The sequence below is a fragment of the Pipra filicauda genome, unplaced genomic scaffold, assembly GCF_003945595.2.
Source record: "Pipra filicauda isolate LSUMZ 115617 unplaced genomic scaffold, ASM394559v2 scaffold287_size946512_pilon, whole genome shotgun sequence".
NCBI classification, from domain to species: Eukaryota; Metazoa; Chordata; class Aves; order Passeriformes; family Pipridae; genus Pipra; species Pipra filicauda.
In genome coordinates, this window is record NW_024104406.1 from 171,721 (window position 1) to 192,180 (window position 20,460).

The 20,460-nt window shown below is 47.2% G+C and overlaps 1 protein-coding gene across 5 annotated transcripts in view; it reads right to left on the reverse strand.

Annotated features, from left to right (window-relative positions):
• MYO9A (myosin IXA) overlaps positions 1-20,460 on the reverse strand; it is a 169,347-nt gene that overhangs the window by 137,978 nt on the left and 10,909 nt on the right. For all 5 annotated transcript variants that reach the window (XM_027724157.2, XM_027724137.2, XM_027724165.2 and 2 more), the window contains exon 2: positions 336-1,257. In XM_027724157.2, the coding sequence (XP_027579958.2) occupies positions 336-1,178 (843 nt within the window). In that variant the 5' untranslated portion in view covers positions 1,179-1,257. The remainder of the gene's footprint in view (positions 1-335; positions 1,258-20,460) is intronic.

Genomic DNA, 20,460 nt, shown 5'->3' on the forward strand with positions numbered 1-20,460 from the left:
GCATTCTCTTTTCAATTACTATAAAGAATGGCTACCAATAATTCTCATTTTCACACTGAGAAATCACCAGCGTTAAGAAACACTCGAGTGAAAACCAATCACTGATAAATTTGGCAGAGAGCCATTTGCTGGCCTTGCTTTTCCTCTTTTTTCTGGAAGCAGGTAGGATTCTATAGGCAGAAACACAGCCACCTCCCACTGCTAATGCTGTTGGAACTTTGCTCTCAGCATTCAGCAGATAATCCCAGAGCAGTGTCACAACAAACTCCCAACTGCTCGGGTTTGGTTTTTTTCGCCGCTAAAACATTTCCACGCTCCCGTTGTTTCCATCTTACCTCAAGCACTGGGCCAGCTCCAAGAATAATCTGTTCTACTCCGCTGGCAAATCCCTTCTGGCTGAGGGCGGTGAGGTGATGAATGAGGAAGTTGGTGCTCTGTGTCTTCCCCGAGCCGCTCTCTCCCGAGATGACGATGCACTGGTTCTTCCTGCGCTGGAGCATGGCGTGGTACGCCACGTCCGCCACGGCGTAGATGTGGGGCTCCAGCTTGCCCAGCTGGTGGTTGTCGTACATCTTGACGTACTTGGGGTTATAAATAGGTAGGAACTTGAAGGGGTTGATAACGATGAGGATGCTGCCCACGTAGGTGTAGATTTTCTCCTGCTTGAAGCGGTTCCTGAGGTTCTCCAGGAGCGTCTTCTCGTTCAGGTCGGGCAGCCCGCACAGGTCATCGTAGTCCTTCTGCTGCGGCTGCGGGAGGAAGCCGCGCTCCACCATCCGGCGCCGCTCCTCCGTCACCCGCAGCCAGGACTGGAGGCTCCCGTAGTGGATGGAGCCGTCCAGGTTCTTCTCCCGCAGCAGGAAGCGATAATCCTCGCCGCTGATGCGGTTCTCCAGGGCCATGCGCGGCCACAGCATCATGCGCTGGACCGGGCAGTCCGTGGGGTTGAGGATCCATTCCTCCCCTCCGAACTCCTTCACCTCGGCCAGCACGTAGCATTTTGTCTTGTCCAGCTGGAGTTTGTTGATGAGGGACTCGATGACCTCGGCGGCCGTGGAGGTTTTGCGGGCGGCGATGGGGCAGTAGATGGTCCCCTCGGCGATGCTCCCGGGGTAGATGTGCAGCGTGAACTCGCTCTCCTCGAAGCGTCGTCTTCCTCCAGCATCATTCACACTCATATTGGATCCTGTCCCATCAGTACCCGCGCTGCATAGTCAGGGCCGTCCCGGGTCTTGTCAGGTCATCATGTCAGCAATGCTAAAGGGGGCAAAATAAAAAACAGATCAGGTGGTTTAGCACCTTGAAAAGCTGCCAGCATGCACCAGGAGATGCAACAGAGCAACTCAAGTAATGATGCCAATCGCCTTAAAGAAAGCAAATGATGATTCCCAACTGGCATCTGGAAGGAGAGCAGGGTTTTCACACCCCAAAGCTGTCATAAATTAAGGTATTGAACACCCAAACACTGCCCACAGCACAGGCTCTACTCACACAGAACTCCCACAGCACCTCAAGTTTTTGCTGATTTTGCCCCAAATCTGAAGCATCAAAGATTCAAGAAGACCCTCTGATTTTCAGTGTATTGTACAGAGAATAAAACAAACACCAGACATCCCATTGAATCAATTAATGGGCACAGCACCCTCAAATTGTGGCTCCTGAGATAAAATGACCATCATCTTACCTTATGGACCTGTCCCTTGCCTCAGATACATTTTTCCATGGTCCTGTGCTAGTGAGGAGTAGATAAACTCCTTTTTCTTTCTCTCCAAGAGATTTTGAACCCATCAGGATTCAAACAGCAGCACTTTCCCCCTGCCAAGTCCCCCTTTCCCAGAGATGTCCGTATCTGGCACCAGGTACGAAATGCTACAGCCACCTCCCTCCTACAGTCACACTTTTTATTTCTCTTGTACTGCTTAAAACCCACAGAACACAAACCTCTGGTGCTGGAACACCAAATGAGCAGCTGATTCCTCGAACTTCCTCACTACAAGAAGATGACAGCCCAGCAGCAGCCCCAAATGAAAGTAAATCCAGAGTTAATGGGCCTCAGTTCTCCACCAATCAGTTCCAAAACTCCAAACTGCCCTGGGAGATGCCAAAGAGTTATCCCAGTATAAAGACAAAAGGGAACTGCAGAGAAATGCCAGACCCTCAGAGCCAGGATCTGGGCCATCAAGTGACTCAATACAGATTACAGTTCACATGATGCACATCCTAACATTAAACTTATCCTAATATTGAGCTTTCCCTTGAGCGCTGCCCCGCTGGAGCAGGACCTCACAACTCTGACAGTTCTTCCCTCGTGGCATCAACGAAACACTCAAGAAGGGTCAAAAAAACATGAGGTCAAAAAACCCACAACAGGTTTAGGGAACTTCAGATACTCAGGGTTGGGAAGAGCATTCAGAGGAAGCATTCCACTGGTTGCCCTGTCCTTGCGCTCCTCCCCAGGGTCCCAGACCCAGGACCTTCAATTCGAGCACAGCCACCCTCATCTTCCGCATCCACTGCGGGGCTGGGATTTGGAGCTGTGTTTCATTTCTGAGGCCCTCAAACGAGTACAACTTGCCTGTTGTACTGCCTGCCCCTGCAATATTTCATGCAGTATATTATCCCCAGCCACGCGCTCCTCGCAGCCGGGCAGTGGATGTGTCCCAGCGCGATCCGTCTGGCAGGGATTCACGGCACACTGCTTGGGAGCAGGACATACATTATACTCTGGAAAGCGTTCCAGCTGCTTTCCTATGGCTTTACTACAGGCACAGATGCAATAGGGATGATGTCAGTCAAGTGCTGGGTTGGGCTTTGTGGAGCTCTGCAGCTCCAGAGTTTTTCCTCAAGAAGGGGAGGGGGGGGAAAAAAAACCCAGCAAACTTAAGCTCGATAATTCCTCACTGAGATTTTATTTCAAAGCTTAGGCCAGGAGGGCTGGCTAGTTTTATTGGTGTTATCAGAGCATATCCAAGACTCACGTGGGAAGTGCAAACAGGGCTCCAAGTTGGTTACCTTGAGCAAACAGACCTTCCCTCTTCCCTCCTGCACGCTCCATAAATAGGCTATAAAGCATCAGGCCACTCCACCCACCCAAACGCTTTCCTCGCGTCTCTAGAGATGTTTATTCTGCATGGAATCAGTGTAACAACAAACATCTGTGCCTTCTGCATCCAAACAACTGGAATCCAGCAGGATCATGAGCCAAGCGTGAACCCCCTGGAGATGCTCAAAGCCCCAGGAACTCCAGGAACGAAGAGGAGCCAAATCCCCCCCTCCCCCCCCAAAAAAACCACTCACACACCAGAAGCTGCCACTAATGACTAACAAATTTGGCAAGGTCAGAAAGCAAAGGGGTGTCAATTCAAGCCTTATAAATCCCAGAGGTGCCACAGGGTTTAGTGGTAACAACCCCAAACATGGCTTGGGGTATTGTGTGAGGTCAAAGCAACGTTAATGAAGTTAATTACTTGTGGTCTCCCAACCACTGCTGCACATGAGCCCAGCCCTGCTCTGCATCAGCACCTCCTGCAGACACTCGGCTTTCCCGAAGGATCTGGGAGAAAACATTGCAAGGAGAGATGCATAATTAGGTAATTAGCATATGGCAGGCTCTCTTAAAGACAACTGTCTGAGCAGGCTGTCATATTAGCTATTGTACAACTTTAAAAATTATTAATATTTTTGTGCTCGGGCATCAAAAATTAAATAGGAACATGAAAAGAACAACACAGAGTTTGTATTTTGCCACCCAGGACTCTCTGCACTGGTTTAATTAAGGGCTTTTGTGTCACTCTGTGTTTACATTTAAACGGGAAGATATAAAAATGATACCCCATTTTGGTCATTTAATACATTTTGTGTATTGCAAACTCCCAGCAATAAAAATTTATGGTCTCACAGACCTTTGAAAGGGAACATTTATGGCATTTTAAGTCAATATGTAATCATGGGATGGTTTGGGTTGGAAGGGACCTTAAAGCTCATCTCATTCCACCCCCTGCCATGGGCAGGGACACCTTCCACCAGCCCAGGTTGCTCCAAGCCTCGTCCAACCTGGCCTTCAACACTTCCAGGGATCCAGGGGCAGCCACAGCTTCTCTGGCCAACCTGGGCCAGGGCCTCACCACCCTCATACCCAACAATTCCTTCCTAGTATCCCATCTAACCCTGCCCTCCAACAGTGGGAAGTCATTCCCCCTTGGCCTGTCCCTCCATCCCTTGTCCCAAGTCCCTCTCCAGCTCTCTTGGAGCCCCTTCAGGCACTGGAAGGGGCTCTAAGGTCTCCCTGGAGCCTTCTCTTCTCCAGCTGAACACCCCCAGCTCTCCCAGCCTGGCTCCAGAGCAGAGGGGCTCCAGCCCTCCCATCATATATTTTCAGTCTAATATGTTCTGTATCCTTTTCCACTTGGTTTGAATGAAGATTCTTACTCAAATTAACCCTGGATGCTGATTTTGCTCAGTTTTACTCCACTACCATAATTCTACTGGCAACATGAAAAACAGGATCTGCAAACAGGGTTACAGACGGGGCCTTGTGTCCTCCTACATACCAAAATAAACAAATATTTCCAAGGAGCTCAGAGGCCCTGATAAAAATGACAATAATCATCTGATTAGGAGCAGGTTGACAGAAAGACTAAAATTTCAATGGTCAATCAGGTCTTGTGCAGCCCCTAAATTTGTAAATAGTGATTGATTTTTCCATTCTGTGCGATCTTTTACTAGTTGGTCACGGTTTAACACACATTCAGAAAGCCCAATCTCTGTATTTTCACTTTCAGCGCGAGCAACACGTGGCAAAAGTCCAAAATAAACTGTGCACTGGAAGCATCCGTACCCGGCATAAATAATCTGTGACAGCTAAAGCCTGGAATCACGGACAGAGTTTGCCAAATATTGAATGATTTGGAAAAAAAAAAAACAGAGATCAGTGTCAGCCTTGAGGCTGCAAAAGGGGCAATTCTGGAAGCAAAGTTCACTGGGTTTATTATAACATCCCATAACCCGGCGAAGGACTACAAAAATAGTGAGTTTCTCCCTGTTCCCAATCCTCAGGCTTGGTTTCCTCAAGGCAGCCTGGATTTATCCATCACCAGCACATCATGTCACACCACGTGGGGCGGAGATTCCAGATAAACTTACGGAATCTGATAGAGAAATGGCCAATCCAAACACACTTCCCTGATTCATCCGAACCCATCGGCACAAGAGCTCTCCAGATTTTTCTCCTGCAGGAGCAAAGAGCCTCGTGCTCCTGATCCCTGAAATAACACCTTGGTGACATCAAGGGTAACACAGCAGTGGTGGCCACCATAGCCCAGGCAGGGGGAATATCCAGGGAGAAGCTCAGCACCTGGGTTTTCACTGCACAGTTTCACATGCCAGGTCGTTTCACCACCTGCAGAACACTCAACCCTCTCCTTTTCTCATCTTTCTCTTCCGCGCTCACCCTGTTTTCCTCTTCCCACCGTTTGCTGATGGGAGAGAAACATTATTGCCACTTAATCATCTACAGCAGCCCAGCTCAAAGAACCTCGTGTGCAAGTGCAGGAGGTGGTGGTATCTAAAACACGCATTTACGGACCCAGGTATTGGTGCAGGGAAGACAGGAGGTGCAAAATTTCTCTGAATTTAGTTTTATCCAAAAGAATGGAACCTCTAATGCAGGAACAGTGAGATTTGCAAGTGTTACAGTGGTCATGGAATGATTTGGGTGGGAAAAGACCTTTGAAGGTCATCTGGTCCAACCCTCCTGCATCGAGCAGGGACACCTTCAACCACGTTTGTCATTGCAATTCAAATGAACTTGTTCAAAAGGGATGATAAGCTTGGATGGAGATGAGAAATCCCCATCAGCACTCCAGGATGGCCTATATGCAGAAGAAAGGTCTCCTGGCTGAATTTCAGAGCAGTTCATTTGGGCTGAGGCACCCGAGGGAGATGCCAAAGCAGCGAGACAAATTAGAGCAGCAAACGAAAGCAGAAGTGGAGATGTGGCGGCGGCGGAGGCTCAGCAGCAACACAAGTCCCTGCTGCACCCTGTGTGATGGTGCCAATACAGAGCCAAAACCAACCCCCAAGGCACCAAACCACCCACCAAGGACACCCAGGCCACGGCACCAACATCCCAACCACACATCTCACTGCTTCAGTGGTTTCTTTCCTCTGTGCTCCCTTTGGTCCCAATTCCTTCACCAAGAAATTCTTCGCCCTTGCTAAACCCGCTTCATCTTGCTCAGAGTTCAAGGTAAACAGGGGTGAACCTAAAAATTTGGTGTCCCTTCACTTCCTGCAATTGATTTTGCAGTTAAACCTTCTCGATGTCCCCAGTTCCAGTGGGATTCGTACACTGCTTTTCGGCTGTTTTATCAGGAGTCATAATGAAAGGAGAAGCCACGCTTGGGCAGTGCCAAGCACCCTGTCTCTGGCAGAAGGGGATATTTCTGGAAACAAGGGTGACTCCATACTGACTGCTCAGCCTCCCAGGGGGATTCCCAGAATACAAAAGAACTTGTGAATCCACCACTCAAATTATGCAAATCATTGCCAAAGACGTACAGTTGCCCACACTGGAACTAAAATAGGTTGGAAGCGTTTTCTAAGTTGTTCCTGAGCTCAACAGCTTCGCCCATGGCTTGAAAAATTAGAGAAAAGTCACATCAGGCTGTTTTTTCCCAGTATTCCACTGGGAATTCAGCACTTTAAGCAACTCTACCAACTCCTTGTCCCTTCCTTCCATAGAGGAGGATGACACTGGAGTTTCAGTTCGTCACCTGGGAGCTCCTTGCTGGGCACTGGAGGTGATTCTCCTTCTCTTTCAGAGATGGGCTCTGTTCACCCACACTTTAATCTGACATTCCTTGATCTTAAGAAGTCCACAGATACATGGATGATACACGATAATCCCTTCCAGAGCCTGCAATCACCTCATGTCATGAGGTTTTGATATTCCTCTGCGGTCTGACAACCACTCCACGCTCCTCTCCTCTAGAGCCGGAACACGGATGAGGATGATGTTATCCACCCATCACATTTGCTGATGCACCTTCTGTGGAATCTACCAGACCTCTCAGCTGAGACAAAATGAAAATGGGAAGGAAAAGAACCCAACTAAAAAAAAAGAAAGAATTGCAAGAAAAGCTGTTGTGAAAGGAGCTGCTCCTAGAAGTTGTTACAAACGTTTCTGAGGAAGAGGAACTGAATCAGGACGTGCATAACAACACAATCACTTACTCTTCCCCTTAAGGTCAAAGAACCTTCTGTGCAGGGGATGAATCAGCGTTCAAGGAAATCTGGGTTCCGCAGTGACCGCAGCTCTTCCCTACAGGATTCCTGCCCCACTGGTTGGGGACGCCCCCAAAGACAAGGACAAGGGGCAGATAAAGGAAAATTAAACCAAGAGACTACAAGAAGGGCTGGGGAGGTCTTGACTGAGGCAACTGCATGGGAGAAGTGATTTCCATCTTGGCTTCCCTCCCAGCATTTCTGTGTGGAGCTGGGAGACCCAAAGAAACGGTGCCAGGAAAATCTTGCCCCGGATCGTTCCTCTTTCTTGAGCTCCCGATTTGAGTCACTGCATTTTGACTTCTGGAAGCTCTACTGTTCTCCCAAGACACGTCCCCTATAGAGACAGCGGGGTCCTCCAGCTGCTCCCTGGGCCTTTTTTTGCCAGAAACCAAAAAAACAGTAATATAAACAATACAATTTAAAAAACCCAAAGAGAATTGCTGGATCCTGTCTCAGGCTGCGAGAGTGGCTGTTGTTGGATTCGCTGCTCCCACATTCCCTAGGTGCTTAATGAGAACAGCCAATGGAATGGCAAGGACTAGCAAAAAGCCAGAAACTAAGGAAGAGCCTGGTGTACCCTGAGTGTTTGGACATTTCTGGGGGACAAATCCTTGTTACACGTTGCTTTGCTGCTTCTCATGACTAATGAAATAGTCACTGGCCAGAGGTGGGACAACCCTGTTCCAAACACCAAGATAAATCTGTCATTCACCAAACTGACAGAATCCCATTTCCAGCACCTCCAGGCTTTCCCAGATTAACTCTGGGCATCGGACAGAGCCTCCCTCACCAATACAGCAACTCTGCTCACCTGAACAGCCAAAGGATCAGATTTCCCACCCTGCCTGGTTGGATTTGCTCCTTACAGGTGTACACAGAGCAGTTCAGCCTCTGGAAAGCCAACTGGAAACAAAGTTGGAGTCGGTATCTCAAAAACATAGATCCCTGTCAAATCCCACATGGATGCCAGCTCAGGGCAGAACCAGCACAGGGAGATGGCTGCAGGGACCATAAATGGGCTCAGGATCAGCCTCTCATCTCACCAAGCACATGCCCAGCTCTTTATATTTTAGTTTGCAGCCCACAATTTCCCGTTTGGAGCCTGAAAACCAGCAGTGCTTACACTAAAAATCTTTTTGAATCTGTTAAAAAAGAAGGCTAGGAAGTGTAAGAGCAGAGCGACGCTGCCAAGGACTAAAGGAACTCACGCTGAGAAGAATCTTCCAGCCCCAAAATAGCTGCAGAAAATCCCTTTTTGAGAGCCTGGGAATTACACCAGCATTAAAGACAAGGTGCTTCTATCCTAGAGGAGCTCGAGAGCTTCAGAGAACAAAACCTGGGGAATTCAGGGGATCTTTCTCCTCCTAAAACAGCCCTGCAGGCAGCAGGGGTGGGAGAAGCCTGAGGGGTGTTGTGCCCAAAAGGGAGCCCACTGAAGGATGGGGCAGCTCGCCAGGACCACTCAGAGCTCCAACAAGCAGCACACTTGAAATGACAGCTGAGCAAAAAGGTCCTTCTCTTCCCAGAAGCACCAAGGACGCGCAAACACCGGCACCGAAATGCCACCGAATGGCTGCGTTCGGAAGATCCCAAAGATAATGGAAATAAAAGGCAGCTCATTAAAAAAAAAAATAAAAATGTTATTTTTATATCTTTTCATCAAGAAATTCTTTCTCACATTTACGGTGAAATGGCAGAGTATTTTGAACATTGACATATAGGTGTATATTGACACATATCAACTCTCTATATTGCTATACTGATATTTATCAACACACAGATCCATTTGAAATGATCTTGTTGGGTTGGAGAACCATGTCCTCCAGAAGATCCTCACCTGGGGGTCTCCTCCCTCAGGAAACTCAACCCACTTCCAGCATGAGCCAAGACAAACCGACACTTCTCAGCCTTGCTTCTCATGAAGCCCACGGACATCGTAAAATAAACACCAAACCACCTTGGAAATTGTGACACCTGCGCTGTGTTTCCCTAAAAATACCGAATTAGGGACAATTTACGTAACTGAATGTCACCATGTTATTTTTGAATACTGGGTCAAGTAGTAATTAATAATTTCAGATGTTTTTCCTGCGGTCTTAGAGCTTTGAAGTTATTTTGAAGGAGATAATGCAGCTTAGGAGAAAAGCGGAATTGAAGTGCAACAGCACCAGAGGATGGAATAATGTGGTTGCTGATGTTCTCCCTTTCCTCATTTTATGGAGGATTACGGAGAGTGACCGACAGTGAGGGAGGGATGGTTTTAAAGCCTTCTCACAGAAAACTCTTTTTGGCAAACAATCCGCTTCCAATCAAATTTTCCAGCATTCCCTATTTTATGGCATTTCCCAAGAATTATTACCTGCGACGCGCCAACACAAACCCAGGAGCTTTCTCTTCTGCCAAGACAATTCCAGCTTTCCTACTGATGAGAGAGATGCTCCTCAAGACTAGAATGAACACCAAGAATCAGCTCTGGCTGGGCAGCAGCCAAACCTCATTCTTTAGTATTTTAGGGAGAGCACACCTGTCAATAAACAAGAGTTTAAACAACTATTTTTCAGCTCCATCTCCTGCTTTTTAAGCGACGCTACAATCCAGCTTTTCCTAAGCATCCAAATAGGAATAAACTTATCTTAGGAGTCCACGTGCACCTACCCCTGCAGCTACTGGCTTCTTCTGCTACAGCTCTGATTTCCCAGACAAAATGACTGAGGCTTCCACTCCAGCCCACCCTCATCCCTTCAAAACCCTCCTTAGACCCTCAGCTAACTTCGCCCCCCCAGCTGCCCCTTCTGCCTGTGCCTCTTTCCCATTTTCCACGTGCAGATGAAATCATTTCCCCCCCGAGAGAATCAGCTTCTCCACATGAAATGAAGGTCAGCCCTCGGCAGCAGGAGCTGCAGCCTCGTCAGGAAATCAAGAGGCTGCTCAGGCCTGGATTTAGTTTCACATTTAGTAAAGGATGATGCCGTGTGTTATCTGTCTCCTCTCCATGTCCAGTGTCTCACCCAGCTCAGGGATATTTAATAACCTAAAGAGTTTGGAACAGTAATAGAAATAACTGAAAAATAACGTGGGTAGTTTAGGAACTTGACCCCTGCAGCCAGAGCAGGCAGGGACCTTCCACTCCTTTAAACTGAGCACTTCAAAATCCTCCAAAATCAGGATTTCTTTTCTATGTAGAACTAGTCAAAAGCTTGGAACAGCAACCTGAAAACATCCCTCTGCTCCCTGGTGTGTGCAGGAGCAGGATTCCATTATCCAGAGACTGATGCAGAGCTGGTAGCAACCTACAGATTCCCTGTACAGCCTATACAGCACAAGGAACAGATCTTAAAGCACTCAGAAATGTGCTGTCAGAGATCAAAGGGAAAAGAATATTAAAGCTGTACTGTTAGATCTGCTTAGTTACCTTACAAAGGGAAAAAAAAAACAACAAAAAACCCAAAACCAAAACAAACACCAAACAGGATGAGTCAGACTTTAAACAAGACTTCCAGCAACTAGTTCACAGAAAAAAAGAAAAAATCAGGCTTTTTTGTCTAAAGGCCATATTTATCAAAAATATTCAGCCCACAGATGATGATAATTTACAAGCAAGGGCAGGAATAGGATGTTGGATTTAAACAAGCCACAAAACAATATATTCTATCTCAAAATTAAACTGTCAGGCAAGTGCCACAACACGAGAGTGGCATTTAAACTTGAAGAAGTGTTCTGAAAGCATCAGGACACGAAACTGAAAAACAAAAGCCTTCTCACAATGCAAGAAGTACTGAAAAATCCCTTGAATTAGAGCTGACAGCTCCACTAAAAATAGTTCTTGGCAGCTACCTGAAAACACAGGGTTTGTGGTTCTTTGAAAACATTGATATCAGACAGAGAAGCAAAAAAAAAAACCCAACAAAAAAAAAGGGGGAGCTATTCAAGTATTTAATCAAAATATTTCCCTTGTCCCAAGTCCCTCTCCAGCTCTCCTGGAGCCCCTTTAGGCACTGGAAGGGGTTCTCAGGTCTCCCTGGAGCTTCTCTTCTCCAGGTGAACACCCCCAGCTCTCCCAGCCTGGCTCCAGAGCAGAGGGGCTCCAGCCCTTGGAGCAGCTCCGTGGCCTCCTCTGGACTCGCTCCAGCAGCTCCACCTCCTTCTGCTGTTGGACCCCAGAGCTGGAGGCAGCACTGCAGGGGGGGGGGGTCTCACCTGAGCAGAACTTCAAGTCCTGCTCAAGACAAATTCAGCTCCTCCTTGAGGTCAGCAGATATTGCTTTTCCTCAGGGCTCAGAAATGCTTACTGGAGGCTGCAGAAATTCAGGGATGTTTGATGACCGGCACCAGGGAATCGATGCATCCCTTAGAAATGCCATAATTCACCTTTTTCAAATGCAATTAGCAGTGAATTACCAAGGATCTACAGATGATGCTCTGGCCCAGCATTCTGCTGTAATAAATCTGTATTTTATGGTGCCTCTGGGTTATTTAAAGCTGCTTATGGGGGTTCACACACCTTGTGCTAAAGGAATATCACTGATAAGGATTAGGAGGAAACCATCCCTGATTCCCAAACCTGGCAAACAGGGAAGTCCCTATGGCCCCCCAACATGAAGCAGGACAGACAAAACCTACAAACAAGGACTGAGATGACACCAGGGGACAAAGACATATATGGACTTCCCATTTCATTTGAATCCTCCCAGTCTGGGGCAAAAGCTGGAACAACACCACAGCTGGGATCAGGATTTCATTCTTGCACTTGGGTCACAGCTTCCACCTCCACCAGCCAACCTACAGCTCCACACAAAACAGGGGAGCGCAGGAATGTGGCCGGGGAGGAAATACAATCCAAAAGCGCATTCAGGAAAATGAAATTATTTTATAAATCAATATATTAGTCCAATAAGGTAAGAATTAAGTCGATCGAGGTAACAGCCTGTATCTCATTACATTCCCTGAAAAAACCACCTCGTCTGGAAGCTGCAGATTTGGTTTCTTGGGAGATGAAGCAGCAAAAATCGAAATATTCACCAGACTTGCAGTGGAATGATTTCAATGCTTCAGTGGGCACAAATTAAACCTGAGCATATTCAAACCAGCACAATGGATTTGCTTTTTCTCTTCAGCACTTCCGTGTGTCCTCCCTTGTCTTTAGGACCGCTTTTCCACCCAGAACATGAAGTGGGGGGATGAGCTTCCCACTTTTCTCCATTAGCAGGCATGATTTTGCATTAGGACAGAGCACTGCTGTGAGCCAAGAAATTCTGATCTGCTCCTCGAAAAGGGAAGATTAAAACAAAGGGAAAACAAGGGGGAAACAAAGGGAAAACAAAGGCCCTGGAGCACAGCACGGAGAGAGGTCGAGCATCCTGGGCCGGCCGAAGGAATTAGAGGACAGATTGCAGCAGCCCAGTATTAAACATCTCCCAGATAATTCCACATCCCAAGCAGAACCAGCAGGGGAGAAAGAGCAGCTCTTCCAAGCCAGGTCAGCCCAAGAGCTCCTCCGACAGCTGGTGGTGCAATTCCCGCTGGTTGCTCCGGAGGCGGCTCCGGGACGGCGTTTGCCCTGATTGCATCCAGGATAATCGCTCTTATCCCAACACGGGGTGCCCGATGCAACAGGAAAAAAAAATCCCTTTTCCACCTCCCGTGTTCATTTCCTACAAAACCTGCTGTAAATCTAAAGCCTCCCCAAGGATATCTTGGGCTGGAACATGTCTGAGGTGATTCTATAATTATTCAAGGACTAGCAGGGTTATTCCCAGAGGAAGGCATCCAGCCCTCTCTCACCTTTTACTTTCCCCGACGTGCTGACCTGTCTCTCTCAATTTTTTTTTCCATGTTCAAGCGAAAGCAGAGGCACCTCTTTCCCACAAACACACAGTGAGCTCCACACGAGGAGGTAAAGATACCCCTCCAAAAACTGCAGCACACCTGGGGTTTAAGCCTCTTCTTCAATAAAAAAAAAAAATCTTAACTATTAATAAAAAATATTAAGTATATTCCAGATACTTTCTGTGCCATCGGTACAGAAAAAGACGACTCTGCATCGAGCAAACTTGCAGTGAAGAACTGATTAGAAACACAACCCTAGAGTTCCTTGAAGCTTTTCAAAAATTATTATGAGCAAGCAAATAGCTTCCATAAGCCTGGAACAATTCCCAGATCTGGCATCCCTGCCCTTGGCAGGGACAGGACGCAGCCAAGGTCAGCCGGGTGTTATCGGGAGCCACGGAAACGCGATGCTGGTTCTGGTGGAACGGGCTCAGGTAACACCTGGTTTCATTTCCACCTTTTATTTACATGAAGGACAACAGGGATGGGAACGCTATCCAGATCTCAGTGGTTTTCCACAAGCACATCATCCCTTAGATGGATTTCTCCACTACCAGAAGTTGGTTTAGGAGAATCCGACATCAGCCATGAAAGAGAAAACATAAGTTTTTGCCATGTTAAAAATACGACGTAAGATCACAAACCTCTCCCTAAAGCTCAAAGCCACCTTCCAAAATCCCACCTAAAAAATGTTACACAACTTCCTTTCCTCGAGTTATTAAATCCTCAATTCATATCCACCGCATGGCAAATATTTCAGCTGAAACCTTTGCAGTCCTGTGCACGTGTCGTATCTTACTCACACTCCAAGGATTTCCTTTCAAACTGCTCGGCCACCCCACTGCAGCAACACACCTCAGAGTTCCCCGAGAGTCACTTCAGCGAGGGGCTGTAAATCCTTTTTAACCCAACGCTTTCAGATTACGACGAATTATTCGCTGGCCCGGGGCCAGCACAACTCTCCCCGTCAGAAAAAAAAAGAGGTCGGGCAAATCCAATAACGAGTATTTAAAAAGACAAGTCAACAAAATTAGTTCCATTTTCTCGCCGGAGGCAAAGCGAGGTCATTACGGAGCAGGGAGGGGCGGGGGGGCCAAGAGGAGACGCGGCTATAAAATGATAAAAAAAAAAAAGGCAGCCCGGAATATTTAACCTATCGGGTTTTGGAATTGCTTCCACTCCATTTCACCGGCAGAATGAGAAACATTAGGACAGGAGCTGCCCGGGGGCCATGACATACACCAAGCCAGCCCCTCTCCCATCATCCCGGAGCAGATGCCACCTCTCAGCTCTCATCAGGCACCCGGAGACGCGGAGCTCCCGGGATTAGCTGCCGGCACGGAGAAGAATGTGCAGGTGTCTTATTCCTGCAAATTTCCAAATATGCCAAGGAAAAATTAGAAGTGCCCTAAGGAGGGAATTAGGAGGCACGTGGGTCTCAGCAGAAGGTTCGTAGGACTCGTCTTGGTGGTGGCATGAACGCCAGGTTATTGCTCAGCAACGTGCACTGTTCAGAGAGGACCAAAATAGACCTTATTTCTTTACCATCCCTGATATTTACACACTGCCTGGATTAGTCAGGGGTTTTTCAGAGATAAGATGATGGGAAAAGTTCTTTCTGTTCATAACAAGCCCATCACCATGTCCCCCACCATGAGACTGTCCCCGATTTACTCCAACTACCCTGCATGCATAGGAATTCCAGACCAGGATTTGGACCAGAACCCTCAGATTTAACTGACTTTTCAGGACGGAAGACTTGTTTCCTACATCATCCCATCCTTCCACCCTCAGCCAAAAGTCATTTTCCACAGAAAAACACATTTTAACTAGCTTTGGATTGTTCTCCTTGCCTATCCTTTGGCTGCAGGCAGAAAGTAATCTGAAGTTTCCTGGACATTTAGGGGCAAAAAAAAGTTAAAGCTGTTAGAATTTGGGGTCTGACAGACACACAGGAGCCCACTTGTATTCATGGTTGTCCTCGCTGACTTGACACTTGAGCCTCATGGATTTTCCACTCTCCTTGAGCCTTTCCAATTAAGTCTGCGGTGAAACTCATCAGCAATTTGACACAGACAAACATCCTTAACCCTGACCTTTAAAGGATGATCAAGGTTGAAAGGTAATTTTTTAAAGAATCAGGGCTTTTGGTTGTGTTTTGTTGTGTTTCTCTGAGAGAGAGGTTTGGGGATATTTTTTTTTTTTTAATGAGGAGTAAAAGACAAGACTCCAAACGTCAGTCACATCTTTGGTCCAAGGACAACCTGTTCACCTCTAACAAGAACCCTTCAAAACAAACTCATATATTTATCTAAAGAAAGAAAGTTTCAACATTTTTAGTACCATCCAGATGCTGTTAAATTTGTCAGCTTCAGCCCATGGCTCGAGGGATTTGGTAAATTAGTGGAGCCTTGGCAGCCGTTCGTAATTGCAGCTGAGTTTATTTGCCATGATTTGTTAGATAGGAAAAATCCCAAAAGGGATTGGGTTTTCTCTGAGTCCATAAGTCAGTTTTATAATTTACATTTACCGTTCACTGCAGGGATTTGAGCAGGAAAGATCCTCAATCCTTTAAATTCATATTTACAGTGACCACGTGAACTCCCACCTTCCCGATAATTAATGTTATGGAAATCTCGATTTAGAAGTTGCTCTTCAAGGAAAAACATCCCACTAGAGGGATGGGGGGTTAAATAGGTCTAATAAACATTCCAGAGGCACTGCAGGATCTCCTTGTCCTCACATCCATCCTCCCTGGCTCCTCCATAAGACACCAGGAGACGGCATCTTCAGGAAGTCATCAAGACATCGATGACTTCACGAGTCACCTCTGAGAGCACGCGTGCCTTCCCCCCTTCCCTGAAAAGCACAGCACATCTTGGCATCACAGGGGAAAGTCAAACAGATCTGCATAATTATCCCTCCAGAACGCCTCGGAGAACATATGGTCTGGAAATGAAGCTGCCTGAAATGGATGGGCTCAGCTGCGTGATGAGATCCACAGAAGGGAGGTGAAAAAAGCGTGTTCGGCGCAGGATCCCGCGACTACGGCACATCCATCATCGGGATAAGGTAATGACACCAGGAAATGAGCTAAGTCAATCCAAGATTGAAGTTTCATTTTCTGAAGTGCATCTGTTTGGCTCGTATCCCCCTGAACCTCATCGTTCAGCCACGCTGCGTTTCGTCTCGGAAGCAGAAGACGCAAGAGCATAAATCAAAACAGCTTCTCAACGAGCAGCCGTGGCAAACGTGCTTTTAATTTGGTTTTATAAAGAAATTAACTGCATCCCAGCAGGCCCTTGTCACAGCCCTCCATGCAGGACACCAGGGATGGCATCCTGTGCCAGGCTGTCCTTTACCAGTTTGCCAGGTTTGGGGCTTTTTTGGGTGAGAGTGTCCACCTTCCCTAAGGGAAGTTAAACCAGCTGGTTTTTCACTCACTGCAGCAGATGGGAAGCACTGGATCAAGCCAATGAAACTAAGGGGGACAGCATGTTCCTGCAGAGGAGGTGACATTCTCCAATACTCCTTCCCTGGAGTTCCCAATCCCTTCTGTGGCTGGAAACAAGGAAAGCCAAAACTGAGGTGGGCTTACCATGGAGACAGACAACCAGCCAACTCAAAACATTTCTAGGGATGGCAAGTATTTCTCACACTTCATGTGCCAACAGCACCAGCAACAGGCCAAAACTGTGGCTGAACACATCCACAGTGGGACTCTGACTTTGGATCGGGGTGGTAGAAAAGGGGTTGACTCATCCAAATGAGCCAAGTGGAGGCCCATCACACCAACCACCAGAAATCCCATTAGGCTGAGAGGCCTACAAAGCATCTGACACCAAGATTTGGGCACATTCCCATAGGAGAGTGCCCGTATTCTCCGTGCCCAAGGACTCTGGTCACCAGCTCAGGTTTAAGGTGAAGGACACAGGCAGAAGATTTCTAGACCAAGACCAATCAGGTGTTAGGAAGTTTTAGTGCCACGAGTTCTGCTGGCAAACATTTGCAGGAGCACAAATGAGAGGAAAACCAAGCCAGACCTGGACACACAGAAGGATTCATTCAGATGAGCATCGAAGCCACCAAATGGCCATTAGGGCATTTAAAATCGGAATTAGGAGAAACATAAAGTGGAGAAGGTTAGTTAACGAGTTTATCTAGCAACATGATGGAGTGAGAAGAGATGCTTGATCTCCCGTAACGTGATGAAGAACTTCCATGGAGTTTTCTCAGATTCATCTGGAGCATGGCCATGTTATGGCCTGGCTTTGCAAGAGCTGAACAAAGGGGTGCTCTCCAAGGGGTGTCCTGGTGTTATTTCGTGAAGAATTCCCCCACAATATAAATCTTCACCAGGAATTTTGCATAAGGACAGGAAGGAACCTCCTCTATCTGTTAACTCTGCTGCCATCTCTACCCTAGTGTTACCTCCCATCAGGATCACCTCTGGAAGCAATTTTCTCTCCACTTTTTTCACCCAAAAAAGCCACATCACAACGACCAACACTCTGGGAAGTCATAAAGACACTTCAGAAGCACTCAATTTAACATGATTTTTATCTCTCCTTGTGCTTACTCTTTTCAACACCAATCACCTCCCAACACCGTGTCTTGCTCAAGCTCTAGGGCTCGGGGCAGCTCGACTCACTCATTCCATCCCACAGCAAAAGATGGACCTCCGGGATCCCTCTGCTCCAGAGCAGGATGGATGAGAGGTTTCATTTGCAATGGCAACAATCTGCTTCTGACCCTCGTCATCCTCCTCCTCCTCCTGCTCCCTGCCAGGTCGTCAGGCCGTGTAGGCGCCAAGGGAACAGGCTGCACTTATTCCAGCCCCGGGGCCGGGAGCCCTGGGCTGCCGCGGGATCTGCCCACGGACACCGGATTCTTTATGCATTTTCTGCGTGCACGCCGTGGGCAGCGCCAGGAATACCGGCCACGGGGGAAAACGGGGAAATATTTGATTTCTGGGATGGGGAAGAAGCCGTGGAGCTAAAGGAGGCTTTGTTCGGGGGCAGGAGGGCCCGCTCTCGGCAACAGGGGCAATGCAGGAATGCTGATAAGTCTGTTTTCTGTGCATAAATAACCTGTGTTGGAGCCCAATCGCTTTGTCTGAGGGAGGGATAAAGCCCTCGGCGACAAGGCCCTAATATTTGTCTACTCATCTATAAACCAGGAGCCTTATTTCAAGGGCTAATTCAAGTGGAGATTATATTTCCCGTATGGAGCAAGGGACAATTGCATCAGCTACTCTTCAAACACCGTAAATAAGATTAATGAGGTGCTGCTGCCGTGGGCTTTCACCTCGACAATGCCTTAAGCACACAAAAAACCCCCACCCTGGCACCTCCAAACGAATCTTCCAAAAGGCTTCCTCATATTTCAGTGCACGGACAGCACCTCGTTCCTCTTGGACACAGAACTACAAATAGCTGCAGGAAGCACCGATTTCCTGAAAAGAGGATTAACTGAGAATCATAGGAAATGGAGAGAATTAAAGCCAGGTCTAAAATCCTGACTAGGCTGAGGAGGGAAAAAACACAGCAGCAACATCACTAAGTGCTGATGCTCAGACATCTGAATCCATGCAAAATTAAATGAGACTATTAAAATCCCGGACCTAACGGAGAATTCCTTCCTTCAGCACATCATACCAGGCAGAGGCTTCCTGTGGGCAGTTTTCACACACAACCACCTCCAGGTGACCAACTAAAATTTTAATTAGAAAGAAACCCAGGGCATCCCAAATTGCAACACTTTGCACTGAAGGGCTCTCAGCTGAAGGACTGATTCAGAAACCGAACAGCAGAACAGAACTAGGCAATGCAGGGAAGCTTCACGTGCTCAGTAGTTGTGCTGACTGACCAAAATCAACAGGAAAAATCAACTCAGGGCTCTGTGGGAAACAACCCCGAATAAAAAAGTTAATTTGACGACTTCACCAAAAAAAAAAAGTAGGAAGCTTGGTTTTACAATGTCCCAAATTGCGACAAAATGTTGCGCAACAAGGGAGGAGGGAAAGCACAGACCGGTTCATCGACACCAGCTGAACAAAAATAAGGAAAATTATTATTAAATAAGAAAAAGTAATACAGAAATACCCCAAAACTCCAGGGATTGCAGGAGACAGGTGCAGAACGAGGAGGTGATATGAAAACCACGACACCATCCATGTGCTGCCGCACACATGGAGTAACCACAAGGACAGAAACGTGTGTGTGAAATGGAAGCAGAAGAGGAACCAGAGTGATCTGGTATTTAAAATGTCACTGCCTAAATTAAAAATTGATGGGGCTAAATCCCTCCTAAAAAAAAAAAAAAAAAAAAAAAGAAAGGAAAGCTCCCTTTCCAGGCACTTAATCCAGCCAGTGGAGCAGCTTCCCTGGGATCAGGGAAAGGCCATCCTGCCCTGCCAGGACATGGCAGCAAAAATCACTGGGTTTAGTGGACTGTGTTGCTCTTCTCTTGCCCCCCCAACAGACTCCCACTGAATTAACCTGGCATTTTTTATCTGTACCTCCGAGGCTCTTCCTCCACATCACTGTCAGCAGATTGACTCCCCTGCCAGCTCAGGACGCCCATCTCCAGCTCCAACCCACTAATGAAAATAAATAAAAAGGGAAACCACCGCTTTCATGATATTCCAAGACCCTCCTGTCACACATTTGAAAGAAGAAGCCTCTAAATATTTATACAGCTCTTTCTCTCCAGCTTTTCTGTCCCCTTCATGACACCTCCAAAGCAGAAACATCCCCAAGGCTGTAGGTGTGCCAACACATCTCCCTGGCGGACCCTACGGCTCCGTCTCAAAGGATGAAGGTGTTTGCAACTTCTGCCGTAACTCAGGCACACAGGAGATACAATAAACAAGTAGAAAGAGCCTAAAAATACTATATAAGACTGTAAATCATTTATAAAATAATATTAGAAACCTACAAAACGTTGACAATGTGATTCAGTTGAGAAAAATCCCTAAGAATAAGAGCACAGCTCACAAGGAGGTTCTTGCATCAAGTCACTGGTGGCCCTGCAGGTCGATTCCTCTCCTAGGTCCAACAGTGGCTTTTCCTGCTTTTCCTGGCAGTACAATCCTAAACCCCTCCTGGCAGAACTGCTCACACTCCTGACTCCAAATAAATAAAACTTATGACAAAAATTACTCTTTCAAAGGTTTAGAGCCAACTTGGTTTAACCAAAAATGAGGGAGAAGCACTTCTATCCTCAGTTTTACCGGGAGAACGAAGGAGAGGAGGGCAGGAGCCTCTGCTGGCACCACAGCCTGAGCAAAGCACATCTCTACCTATGCCCTCAGGAAAAATAAAACTAAAAATTCCCTTCCTAGCC